Source organism: Oxyura jamaicensis, chromosome 1 (assembly GCF_011077185.1).
Source record: "Oxyura jamaicensis isolate SHBP4307 breed ruddy duck chromosome 1, BPBGC_Ojam_1.0, whole genome shotgun sequence".
Taxonomy (NCBI): domain Eukaryota; kingdom Metazoa; phylum Chordata; class Aves; order Anseriformes; family Anatidae; genus Oxyura; species Oxyura jamaicensis.
This window is the reverse complement of record NC_048893.1, coordinates 80,797,346-80,810,646: the sequence shown is the minus strand read 5'-3', so window position 1 is coordinate 80,810,646 and position 13,301 is coordinate 80,797,346. Positions and strand designations below refer to the sequence as shown.

Genomic DNA, 13,301 nt, shown 5'->3' with positions numbered 1-13,301 from the left:
AACGTGTCATTGGACAGATGACTTTTGCCTCCCTTGGAGCCATCTAGAGTTTCAGACTGGGTAAGATAATGGTAGCTTTGTGAGAGGTGAGCAACTGCCACTTCCCTTTGCAGAGCTGGAATCACCTTAGTGGTAGATAGAGCAGTCCCTATACAGATAAAGTCCATCAGTTGCTCTCAGGTATGGGGAATATTTAGTAGTTGTTAAAAGCAAAGACAGAAAAACATAACACACCTGGTTTCTCCAGCAATTATTTTAATATTCATAGAATCTTATTGATGCCAATGGGCATATACATACTGTACTCAGCACAAAGTACCACAGCCTTCAAGAAGGTTTGCTGCACTGCAAACTTCCCACACAATGGGGACTACAAATGTAGACTGCAGTAGTCTGATGATATTGTCAGCACTTCACACAATAGCATGTATGCTGTCATGAGATTTCTGATACTATACTCCATCCAACAATAAGATTGTCTTTGGAAGAACTAGAACACCCACAAACTGCTAATGGGACAGAACCTTTGGTATCTTTTGACAGTGCCACCAAGAATTCATCAAACAATACGGTGGCTTTCAGAAGTGCTCATGATGAAGGTTACATGGTCTCTGTGTTTGAAAAGCCTTTAGGACATCATTGAAAGCTTTGGATATGATTTGCTGTGTCTGAAAATCTATAGGATAAGAGTGATTCTTCAGCTACACAGAAATATTTAGAGCCTATCCTCCCTTATTATCCCTTTGATCCAGTCCACATAGTTGAGGATCTTGGTGTAGAAGCCATAACCTTGGGCACAGCCGATACCCCAAGAAACAATACCCGTAGCCACCCAGCGTCCACTTCCCGAGTCTAACACTGTAAAGGCACTCCCACTATCCCCCTGGCAGGTATCCCGTTTGACTGTGAGGAAGCCAGCACAGAACATATTCTCAGAGAAAACCATAGGCATCCGTCCACTCTTACTATCCAGCCAGCTCTGGCACTTCTCCCGGGAAACAGCTGGTAGGTTCACATACTTCAAATGATTTGAAAGGAAGTTTTTTTCCACACCAAAGCCGCTGACATAGCCCATGTGCCCATCCATGTAGAAAGTGGTGTTGGTAGTATCTGGGAGACAGATGGGCAGTACTGCAGGGCCCAGGGTTACCGGGTGCTTCAGCTCCAGCAGTGCTATGTCCCCGTTGAAGTTGTGCTCATCTTTAGGGTTGTAATCTGGATGGATAAAGATCCTACGCACAGGGTGGTTACCCATCTTGTGGAGCTCTTCTACGTCCGTGTGGCCGAGGAAAACGTTAGCCTCCTCTGCTAGCTGGTCTAGGCTTATACTGTTTCCTCCTGATGCTTTGGGTAAGATGGTGTGGGCAGCAGTCAAGATCCAGCGATCGCCCAGGAGTGCTCCACCTCCACGTCCATGGATGCCAGTCAGAGCCTGCCAAGGGAAACTGCCTCTGTTTGCTTGCTTGCCGCCCAAGATCCGCTGGATTTCAGCAACAGGATTGACTGGCTTCCCACACACTGTGGAGAAAGGCAAGGAGATCATGATACCCTTTGTTGTCCTGGCTTGTCTCTCTCCTTCCTACCCCATCACTGTTCCACATCACCTTACTTTTGCCTCCCTGGATGAATTTCCCTGTCCTTCCTCAGTGACAACATTATCTGCACTCTCTTCCCTGCATGTTGTCCCTGCTTGGTATTGATGATAAGTATGGACTAGTAAACACCAGTCAAAAATCATAGTTTTTTACTAACCTGGCAAGCAGACAGGAATCCTCGCCTGGCCAGCTTGATCCACCCAGGTTCCCTCAGGAGAGCAGGTGAACCTGCCTGTAGGATGAGACAGGAGTGAATGAGACCCAGGCCTGTAGGCACAGGATGGGAAGAACGAAGGGGTTCCTCTCTCCAAGGTGTCCCACTCAGCCCTAAAGTCCCAGAGGCACCCTTTCCCAGGAAAAGCTGCCTGTGCCATAGTCTGAAACGTGTCCATATGGAAGAGCTTGTGTATCTTGAAGCACCTCGTTTCCAAGTGAAAAACAGGAAAATTCAGGCACCACTTCTAGAGAAGAAATGCCTAAAAAGACAGCTGAGTGAACTTCACATGCTTATGGAGCACTGTTTGACCTTATCTAGCCCAAAGAAGGGAGAGAAGAAGTAGAGACGTGGATATCAGATTCAAGTCTCTGGTTGCTGCTGTTTGCAAGAGAGTAGGATAGAGTGTTTTGTTCCAGAACCAGGAAAAAGATTAATCTGTTACTGTACACAATCAGTAGCTACTTCTGAGGCAATACTGCAGGTCAGCTAACTTGCAGGTCATCTCTCAAAGCAAATTCCACAAACTCCAAAATTATTGCTTTTCTTAGAAAGTTTGTGTTGGTGACTAAAAATGGTTTATATGCCATTTATATAATGTTTACTGTATTAAATGTTTTTAAGAAACTCTTTGCTGCTCTTTTTGAAAATTGGTTAAACCACAATCACTTTCTCTCAGAATTTTACATGTGCTAGGGCTGTTATTTACTTGCTCCTGTTCAGATGGAGCTCTGACTCTATAGTAAGGAGTTAAACTCAGATGCAAAAATAATCAAATTCAACATTAGTACCAAATTAAAGCACCACTTAGCTGCTTGATCCTGTCCCCAATGCCAGTGTGCAGCTCTCTGAGGCATGCTGCACAACTGTTTGTGAGTCTGTGCTGGCAACCACATCCAGGAACTGCATCAGGTTAAAAATTTACTTATTTTGTGTGTGTGTGTGTGGAGGCTACATGAGAAGTCAGGGTGAGGAAATCATGAACTTTTTATACTTTTCTTGTAACCTAAGCTCCTGTGTCATCAAATCATGTCTCAGGTGCAAAAAGAAGGTAAGTGAATGGTTTTGAATGTTGCCTTAACTTTCCTGACATGCTACATAAAAATAGATTTTTCTGCATGCATGTTATTTAGTCCCTAGATATCTCTACTGTTGGACAATTTTCCAAAGAGAGTAAACAGCATTACAGTGGAGTGGAGTTTATTTATTTGCATCTGTAGCAACTTGGACTTCTGTGATCAAGTTTCAGCGTATTATTGATTACCTCAAATTTCAGTGAAAGAATGAAATCCAACAGAGAAAAATAAATCATGACTATAGGTGGCTATTATGAGAATCATGACTAAGACCTTCCTCGAAAGTTAACAAGAGCCTGGAGGGGGGATGCAAAGGTCTCTGGGAATGAAGTGGGGTAGGAACGGGCTGAGACAGCAAGCCTTAGGACCTATGCTGCAGAGCCAAGCAAAGGTTGGAGAGGTTCGCAGGAGGAAATCAAGAGCCCTAAACCTGGGGAGCAGAGATTAGGACAATTCTAACTGGATGTATGGGCAGGCTTTTCATAAACATATTTCAGTATTTGTGTGGGACTGGGACTCACCACCTCCTCCTCTGGTGACAATGTGGTAATATGGCTCATTGCACTGGTACTCGATCACTGACTGGTAGTTGTTGTTTGCAGGTTTGTTAACATAGGTGAATACCCCATTGGTCAATTCTGCAGGATTGTCACATTTCACAACTACAAAAAAAAAAAAAATAATAGATGAAATAGACAGACTTAATACCTGCAGGTTTAGGCTTGACTTGGATTGTGGCCATAATATGAAGAATGGTACATAGGTACGAAGTTAGTACAGGGGGCAGAGAGTGGCTTTTCCGAAACGGATCCCAAACTGGGATCTTTAGCTTTTAAATGTTATAACATTGCATGGACTTATTTTGTGTTATGTTATGCTTTTTTGTAAGGGAGGGAAAACATTTAAGTTTTTGCAAGCAGGAGGTGTAACAAAAGTTAATAGTGGACTAGACGAACTTCACAGGTCCTTCCAATCAGAATGGGTCTCTGTCTGAAGACAAATTGTGTCATTGAGGCTGAACTCCCCCTGTACTTGGGAGAATAACACAGCAAGGGGCAGTATCCCAGTTCCCAGCTCACTCACTTTCGCAGCGGGGCATGGATTGATGCCATGTTCCATCAGCCTGGCAGACAGCAGTGAAAGACAGCAGTTTCTGGCGGCCCTGCATGGAAGAGAAAAAAAAAAAAAAAAAAGCATTGCTGGATGTGCAGAGCCTTATATTCCCTTCTCCACATAGATATATTATCCTATCTATCCATCTTCCATAGCTGTCCAACAGTTTCCCTGCAGCACTCCACTCTAGTTGCTGGCCTCTCCCTTTGCTGCCTTTTCTCCATCCTGTTTGCCACAGGCTACAAATTATTCATAGTAAGCCAAGGTAAAAGCAGCCAGCAACCATAAAAACGTGACAAGTCTGGGGTGCTACCCAGTCCTGGCATTAGGAACGGTAGGAAGGCAGGCAGCATTTTCTGCTTCCAGTTTCATTTCATATCCTTCCAAAGAGAGACTCTTGCTTACCAGTATTTCCTGGGATCTTTGTTCTTTCATCTACCAGAGCTTGCCTCTTTGTGAGAAAGTAAATGCACAAAGAAGGGGGCTAGGAAAAGAGAAAGCACTGGAGAAAAAACAAAAACAAACAACAAAAAAAACTGAATAGGCAAGGGAAAACAGAAACCGAAAGATTGCCAGGAGTGAAATCTCCAGAGAAAATTTTACTGGAAGTTAAAGACTTGCACAGACTGAAGAGATGCCAGGAAATGGCTGAAGGGAGTGGAGAAGGGGGTCTCACCTTCATTAGGTTATAGCCAGTCTTGCAGCTGACGATGAAATAGTCCTGATACCGATACACAGGCTGCATGTCTCTGATGACAGTAAACTGATCCAGTGGGACAGGCTGTGGGCACTGTATTTCTGTTAGAAAATGGGATGAGGTGAGTGGGTATTAACAAATGCTGTACATAGGCTGTCGTAGCCTTTGGGGAAGAACATCTTACTCTCTGAGGTGTAGTGGATCTTCCAGCCACGGCTGAACCCTGACTCATCGGTGAGGAAGAGTATGTCCACCTCATTGCTTTTGGTTTCAATGCTGCCGGGTGACTCCTTGCCACAGAATTCACCAATCTCTCTCCCTCGTGCTTGGATCTGGTGGTGAAGACACATATCACAGGGACAGAAACATACACACCTTTGCTCTGGTTCCCCTCTCTCAGTCCAGACCAAGTTTGCCAAAGTGCCCGTGATGCTGGACGGGGCTGGCCGTCTGACTCATCTTTGTTGATGTCTGCACTGTCAGATCAGAACAAAGGACTGGCCTACCTCAGTCTCTGCTTCTCCTTTATGTGGGAATCAGAGCCCTTTGAATCCTGAGACTAAAGCAAAGGAAGATAAAACTGGAAGAAGGGTGATATTTTTGGCTCCATTCACAGGAACCTGTGACCCAGGGCCTCTTGATCTCAGGACAATGGCAATTAAGAGAGCTGAGGGAGGGACAAGGGAACAGATTAGTTTCTTGTTATGGGGCATTCTTCTTCTATTGGTTCTAAATTTCTTGTGCCAGTAGTGGTGTCCTCACAGTTCCTGCCCAGGCCTGGCATCAGGGCTGGAAGGTGGGTTTGCTAATGACCAGTACCTTGAGCTGATCGTAAGGACAGTGAACTTGCTGGTGGTCATCAATCTCAAAGGGTTTCAGGAACTTCAGGATGATAGACAGGCCTTTTTCCAGGCGGATGCTGTAGTTACATCGGAGGTCTTCAGGATAGGGATGGGGATACTCGGGGCTGCTCAGGTACCCAGATGCCTCTGTATACAACTCACTGCTGCACTCCACTGGGGTAGAAGAAAGCAGAGGTAACAATGTGGGGCTGTACCACCTGTTGCCCTGTTAATTGTGCCCCAAGACACTTCTCCCACCCTTCCTGGATGAACGGGTCCTGCCCTGGGACCCTCCTTAGCCCATCTGATCTTTGAAGCTTTCGGTTTACCTTTGCAAGAGCGGTGGTCCCTTTGGAGCTGGTAGCCAGGCCGGCAAGAACAGAAGTAGCCACCCATATAGTTGTGGCAAATGTGCTGACACCGAGGCCCCCCACTGTCCTCAGCAGCATTGTTAGGATCACATTCATCAAGATCTGAAGAGATAAGAGATGCTGGGATAAGGAGGGGAAGTGTCAAAGCTGTCCGCATGGACACTGAAAGGACACAGAGATCCATATCCTTGCTCAAGCCTTCTCTTGATTTGACTGTCAAGGAGGGAAATTAGTAGGACCAACATAGGCATGATAAGACATCTCCTACTCACCCACAGCTTGGTAATAGGCAAGGAAGCCTCTGTAGGGAATGACTGTGCCGTTGTCTTCATTGGAGAAATCAGAGTGAAACTCCAGATGCATTCTGTTTCCCTGAGATACAAACTCCTTTCTTCCCGGGTGATTGCCTGTGGTTGACCCCAGCTGTCCACAATATCGGCCCAAGTTCTTCTTGTCTGCTTTGATCTGTCAGGGTTAAGGGGAAATCTCTGTAGCCTCAAAAGAGTCTGCTCCATGCATCACTATCACCCAGCCACAACTTGCCAGTTGCCAATTTGCTCCATGCATCACTGTTACCCAGCCATAGCTTGCCTCCTTCCCCTGTTACCACCTTTAGCTCCTTCCTTCTGTGGGAAGCATGAGAGGAGGCCTTGTGAATGAGCAGTGGTTTCATGCAGGGGTCACTAGACTCCCACTTCTAGCTCCCCACTGGCCCAGGGATCTATCCACATACCTTAACATAGTCATAGAAGCAGGACTCAGACGGCTCCAGGTCAAAATATCTGAAGGTCAGCTTCACCACATAGCCTTTTGGGACGATGATATCCCAGCTGCTGATGTTATTGTTGGGGTATGGCTTGGGATAACCTGGGGATCTGATTTCCCCAAAAAGTTTTCTTGGCACTGGACTGGAACTGGTCACTCCAAAAGAGAGGATGGCCCACAGGAGCGAAGGAATGTGCCTGTGAACATGGCAACTAAATTATGACATAGCACAAAACTCAGTCATCTGAAATCAGGGGAGACTTCACAAGTGACTTGCACACTGTCTTGCAGAATGCAAAAACATGGGAGGCCTAGCTGCAGGTCCAGCTTTTGGCTTGGATCACTCAGGACCGAGCAGAACCACTGAAACGAAGACAACAGCACTTAATTCCAGCTAGGCTGTGTGATCCAAGCCAAAGAGATTCATCAGCCCAAGAAGCAGTTTGAAGAAACGTAGGTGATTTCCCTGAGCAATGGCTGTTTCTCAGTCATTTCCCAGTCATGGGGCTGGGTTCCAAGTGTGGTTCCCCTTGGCTCTGGGCCAGTGGGTCATTTCTGATTATTGATATACAGCTTTGAGTCTTTGCCCAGTTAACTTTGTCAGGGTCTGAAGATCTAAAGCTCAGTTTGCTAAGGAGCAATACTACCCGGTCATGTCTGAGCCCCCCTTCTTCAGAAGTTGGCTTTCATCTTTTTTCTCAGCCTGCAGACCTTCCCTCTCCCTCTCTGGAGAGCAGGACTACCAGTGCTCCTCCAAAACACACTCCTTGCTCAGACCTCATGAAAAGACCAGCCAGGACGATCCTAACCCCTACATGCTAGCCAAGTTTTAATGGAGGGCTAGCGAGCATGTGTTTAGCCTTTCTGACCCTCCTTCCTGGAACAGCCTAATCATCCAGCTCCCTCCCGGAACGATGTCACCGTGTGTCCCCCTTCCCAAGCTGGCCACACTCACATCTCCATGCGCTCCTCCGCGGTGCCCACACCTCTCCCGTCCTGCCTGCTGTCCGAGCCGGAGCTCCGATCGGCTGGAAGCCCTTCGCCCCGCCAGAGGTGGGAAGAGGCAGAGGGTGGGAAGAGAAAAGTCGGAAGGCACACAGCCTGGCCTGGACGAGGCTCTCTTATCCTGGCGCCTGCTGCCCTCTGCTGCTGAATTGCTGCAGCTCCGGTGCGGACACCGACCTGGGAAACATGCAGAGTGCTTTTGGGGGCTGTTAACTCCCAGCCAAGAAGATGCCATCTTTCCCTTCTACAGGAAAAGGCAGAAAAAATGATTACCGGAGACCTTTGGCCATGACTCTATCTGCATTCTAGCAGCTATTGAGAGTTAGTTTGCTCTTAAAGATGTCATCCTATATCCTCTCCCACTCCTTCTTGGAAGTCTTCTGGTATAGGAAGAAGTCCAGAAATTACAGAATTACAGTACTATTTGTTTAATTTAAATTTTAAAAAATCAAACCATCAAAAAGTCAAGTCTTCTCTGCTCTGGTTTGCTGAAGAGCACTTCATTTATTATTTTTATTATTATTTTGTGATGGGAACTGGGAGCTTCTTCAGGGAAAGCAAGAAACTTCAGGCTTTTGAGCTGAATAGGTATTAATAGAAATGAACAGACCTGTAGAATTATAAACGTTCTGATAACAAGTTATTTTTCAAGGCCTCTTTGCTGCATGTTCTGCAAAAGCCTGAAGCATTTTTAGGAGAAACAAGATAGATAAGGCCTTCATTATTTAATGAGGGAATGAGAAATGATAGCAATTTACAAACATATTTCAGGCTTTTAACAGGACAGTGCCCAAGCCCTGTACTGTGTGCCACCAACTTCATGGATTTTAAAATTTCATGGCTTTCAGATTTTGGTGTAACAGGTAAAACACCATTCTAGTGTTTTCCCTTAGAATTATGGATACAGAGAAGTTAAAGACATTCTTGCTTTGAAATTATAGGAAATAATCCTCAGCTACAAAAACATGTTGAATATGGATCTGAAAATAGTGTTAAAAAGAATGAAGATTTTTATTTATTATTATTATTATTATTATTTTTTTCCCCAGGATATTTATGGAAGTGTACTGAAGACTCGAAAACGTGTTCATCAAAATGTCTTTGAATTATTATCTGGAAAAGAGCAAATAAACATGTAATTGGTGCTCCTGCAATAGCGCATGGCCTCACACATCAGAATTAAGATTAAGCAGGGGACATTACTTTGGTACTTCCTGATTTCCAGATATTTCCCCTGCCTGATGAACACTCTAGGGCAGCCTCACTGTTGTGCTGCAGTAGAGCAGGTTCTTGTGGCTTACTGTCCCACCAGGAGGGAAGCTTTTACTCTGAGACCACCGTATCTGGAAAGAACCTGGGAAGCACCAGAAACTACTGAGAGATGTGTTACCAGCAGGTCACTGGTGGGAAGAGGGTGTCCACGTGCAAAGGATGGATGGACAGAAGTGGTTTAGGATCATTTTTAAGGAAGCTGATCGTTTCAGTGTGTTCTTGACAGGAATCTTATATCCAAGGGGCACTACTAGGAGTTCCTGGTGGCACTTTCATTGCAAATAGCCCATGTGTTTGCTGCCCCCCACCCCAGTGACACCATCTGGGGTATGAGGAGAGAAGTTCAGCTGGTAAAGCACGGGTGTATAGCCTAAGATGTGTCTATCTGGAGCAGTGAGGTACATGCCCCATAGACATGCCTGGTTTGGCCAGCTTTTGGTGCAGAGTCTGAAGTTAGCTGTTGATTGCACAGCCTGGAGGATATGTTTGGATGTGGTGAAGTGAGCTTGGTGTTGAGGATCAGAATCAGCTAGGAAAGACTCCTTGTATGTAGGAGTGGGAAGAGGGCAGCAGTTCAACCAGCTTCCGTCACTGGCAGTCAAAGCCCTGGCTCTTGGGAGCTCACAATGCAACAAAGATAACACAGAGGATCCTGATGATAGAAGGAATGATGTGTCATGGAGGCGTGCATGGAGCAGACGAATGACATCCTGGATGGCCTGGCTATGATTGCCTGTTGTGTTTGATTGTGTCCCAACCTGTGGCACCCTTGCACTGTGGATACTGACAGGGTGCTTCTGCCTGGGATGTCCTCAGAGACTACCTTGAAGAGCCAGAGGTCAACACCTGCAGGCAAAGCTGCAGCTCCCTGACACCTTGCATTACTGCATGTTCTTAAGCAATCCTTTTCTCATCACAGTCATGTTTTAATTTCCCTGAAAAAAAAAGAAAAAAGAAAAAAAAGCTCTTTCTAAAATACTAGTTTTTAGGTAAGCTGTTGGAGAAAGAAAGAAAAAAAAAAAAAAGGCATTTCCTCAGTGTCAGTGTCAGTAGCTATGTATTTCTGAGTAGTGCTGTAGTGGGTTTACATGGCAAGGTTTTGGTAGCAGGGGGCCATAGGGGTGGCTTCTGTGAGAAGGATCTTGAAGCTGCCCCATGTTAGGTAAGGGCCCCACTGCTGACCAGAGCTGAACCAGTAAGTGATGCTGTTTGTGCCTCTGTGAGAGCAGATTTAAGACAGGGAAAAAAAACACGCTGCGCCACACAGCAGCTGGGAGAGTGAGAGGAGTGAGGAACAGCCTTGCAGGCGCCAAGGTCAATGAAGAAGGAGGGGGAGAGGTGCTCCAGGCACCGGAGCAGAAGTCCCCTGCGGCCTGTGGTGAGGCCCATGGTGAAGCAGGATGTCCCCCTGCAGCCCATGGAGTACCACGGTGGAGCAGGGTTCCACGCTGCAGCCCATGGAGGAGACCACGGTGGAGCAGGTGGACCTGCACCGACGGAGACTGTGGCCTGTGGAAGACCCCTGCCGGAGCAGATTCCGGGCCGGACCTGCAGCCCGTGGAGAGGAGCCCACGCAGGAGCAGGTGACCTGGCAGGAGCTGCTGCCCGTGGGGGACCCAGGTTGGAGCAGTTTGCTCCCGAGGGATGGACCCTGTAGTACAGACCCATATCTGGAGCAGTTTTTGAAGAGCTGCTGCCTGTGGGAAGCCCACGCAGGCTCAGTTCAGCAAGGACTGCATCCCGTGGGAGGGACCCCACAGCACAGGGGATGAGAGTGACCGAGAAGGAGCAGTGGAGAATTGCTATAGACTGACCCCCATTCCCCTGTGCTGCTTGGGGGTAGGAGGTGGAAGAGGGTGGATGGGGGGAAGGTGCTTTTAGTTTATTTCCTTTGTTTCTCGCTTTTCTAGCTTGTTAGTAATAGGCAATAAATCTTAGTGTCTCCCTATTTTGCTGAGTCTATTTTGCCCGTCACGATAATTACTGCACGATCTCCTCATCCTTATCTCAACCCTTGAGCACCTTTCATCGTATTTTCTCCCTCTTCCTCTTTGAGGAGGGGGAGTGAGAGAGCGGTTGTGGTGGAGCTCAGCCGCCCACCCGAGCAAAACCACCACAAGTGAACATTTCAATCTTTTGTTTGGAGGAAGCCACAAGTTTCTTTCAGAAATAACTCCCCGAGGGCTTTTGGGTGACATTGGTAGTAGGGTGATGGTTGGTTCAGATGATCTTGAAGGTCTTTTCCAACCTTAATGATTCTGTGATTCTATACATGTGGGTATGTGATTTTTTTTCCCTGTCTTTGTACATCCCATCAGTTGTCCTCACTAAAGGACACCTCTGTATCTGGCACTGGTCCCTCTTTACAGGGGACCTCACCTCCTTTGATTCTCTCCCTTGGTCTCTGAATGCAGAGAGGGGCTGTGGAGATATGAGAGCCAAGGGGGGCAGTGCAAGGAAAGCCAGGAGTACTGGGACTCGAGGCAGTGGTTTCTTACACCTGGCAGTCAGTCTGATCCTCCCTCCCCCTATGGACTTTCTCAAGAGTGCCTCGAACATGGTGAACACGGGACTAGTCCCCCTTGCTCCAGACCTTGGAATTCACACCAACATCCTTGCCGTCGATGCCCCATTTCTCTTTTATAGCTTGAAGGCCCTGGTACCCTGAGAAAAAACGTGATGTCCGCAAGCAGAGGCAGCCTCAGCCATCTTCGCTGCCTCGGGGCACCACAGCCGCTTCCCGCAGGGGGACCGGGGGCTGCCTGGGCGCTGCTTCGGCCGGGGGAGGCAGGAGGGGAACAAGGGGGGGCTGCGAGGGGCCGGAACGGGATCGGCAGCACCAAGTGCCCGCAGCCGCCCGCCGGGGACTCGCAGTGCCGGGCGGCGGGGCGGCCCCCGCCCCGCTCCCTCCTTCCCTCCCTCCCTCCCTCCTTTCCTCCTTCCCTCCCTCCCTCCTGGCTCTTATTCTGAAAGGAGCCTCCGTGCCCCCGCCAGCCCATCTCCCCCCAGCCTCGCCGCCTCCCCCTCCCCTCCCGCGGGCTTGGCCCCGCCGTGACCGCCGGCCCCGGCCCCCCCCCCCCCGGTCCCGTCCCGTCCCGTCCCGTCCCGCCCCGTCCCTCCCGCGGGGCCCCGCAGAAGGAAGGAGGTCGCCACGCATGGCTCGGCTGGCTCCCGCCGTGTTTTGCTGCTTTAATCCGCCGCGGTTCGCACTCGAGAGCCAAGGTCCGGCCCGGGCATCCTCTTCACTTCACTTTCTGGAAGACCTGAACGCAGACTTCGTCCTCGGCCGTCATGCGCTGGGGGGGGAAAAGGAGGGGACGGAGCTCAGGCTGCGGCCCTGCCCGCCCCCCCTCCGGGTCATCCCGCGGGCTGGGAAGGGGCACGGCCGTCAACTTTTGAACCCTGCAGGCGGATGTTTATGGGAGGTGGTCATTGCTCCCGCGGAGCCGCTGCTGGCGCCCGGGAGGAGCTGGAAGGAGGCCGCGCAGGCTCGCCCAGGGCCCCCAGCACCTGCACTTAGTGCGCCCACCGCCGCTGCCTCCTCACCAGATGCAGCCGGTCCCCCTCCAGCCAGTGCCTCCAGCCCCGGTTCCTCTTCTCTCCTAGCTGCTCGCACACCAGCTGATCACCCTCCCAGGACACGGTTGTCTGGAAAAAAAAAAAAAAAAAAGGAGGAAGGCACGGTCCCAACAAAAGCAGGACCTGACAATACAGATTTCCAGCGGTGACATCGACTGTTCCCGTCAGACATGTTTTCAAATGCAATCCCGGATCTGGTGTCTTTTTGGTAGCTCCTTAGGACTGATGGTAGGAGTTTGGCACTCTGGTAGTCCTTAGGACTGACGCTTTGTAGGGAATGGATGGCCCTCTGCCTCCCACTGGTAACTGAGTGCTGACAAGTGGGCTGAGTTTCTGTCTTTTTAAGGGCTTTATTCCAAGAGATCATCTGGACCCCAAAGTACTGGGTCTTTGGCTGTACGGTGCTCATCCCCTTTGCTGTGATTTACTCATAGAACCAGTAACTCCTGGACCTGCTGGGGCAGGCCAGCTCTGACCTGGGCTCTCACCTTGTTTGTGACCCAAAAGCTAGACAAGTCCCTCAAGCTCTAGCACACCCCAGTCCGCCTTCATCCAGCCCTGCGTGGGCTTCTCACCTGGCACTTGCGTCCATCCACAGGCCCCAGGTCTTCCTCAAACTGGACTCCCAGGTCGAAATCCATAACGTAGTCCCGAAGGGAGGTGATCGTGCGGATGACCATGTGGTCTCCCGTGTGGATGATCTCCTTATCGGGCTTCAGGAGGCAAACCACTTTTCGCAGGACCACATTGATATCTGGGGGACGAGATGGAG

At 48.9% G+C, this 13,301-nt stretch overlaps 2 protein-coding genes across 3 annotated transcripts; both read right to left on the bottom strand.

The window, feature by feature from the left end:
* Positions 1-238: 238 nt before the first annotated feature.
* On the bottom strand, positions 239-7,783 carry C1R (complement C1r). Of its 2 annotated transcripts, none has more exons than XM_035313716.1 (11): positions 7,629-7,783; positions 6,642-6,870; positions 6,181-6,373; positions 5,867-6,010; positions 5,515-5,711; positions 4,880-5,027; positions 4,675-4,796; positions 3,969-4,047; positions 3,407-3,547; positions 1,753-1,827; positions 239-1,518 (listed from the first exon to the last, which is right to left on the bottom strand). In XM_035313716.1, exons 1-11 carry the CDS (start codon positions 7,634-7,636, stop codon positions 716-718), a joined length of 2,139 nt encoding a protein of 712 aa, XP_035169607.1. In that variant the 5' UTR covers positions 7,637-7,783; the 3' UTR covers positions 239-715. The 2 variants fall into 2 exon arrangements, with proteins under 2 accessions (XP_035169607.1, XP_035169613.1); XM_035313722.1 differs by having other exon boundaries at positions 6,642-6,885; positions 7,629-7,774.
* Positions 7,784-12,110: 4,327 nt separating this feature from the next.
* RBP5 (retinol binding protein 5) lies at positions 12,111-13,294 on the bottom strand. The gene is made up of 3 exons (XM_035313779.1): positions 13,105-13,294; positions 12,497-12,598; positions 12,111-12,246 (listed from the first exon to the last, which is right to left on the bottom strand). The coding sequence occupies exons 1-3, from the start codon at positions 13,207-13,209 to the stop codon at positions 12,193-12,195; spliced, it is 261 nt and encodes an 86-aa protein (XP_035169670.1). The 5' UTR covers positions 13,210-13,294; the 3' UTR covers positions 12,111-12,192.
* Between the last annotated feature and the right edge of the window lie 7 nt (positions 13,295-13,301).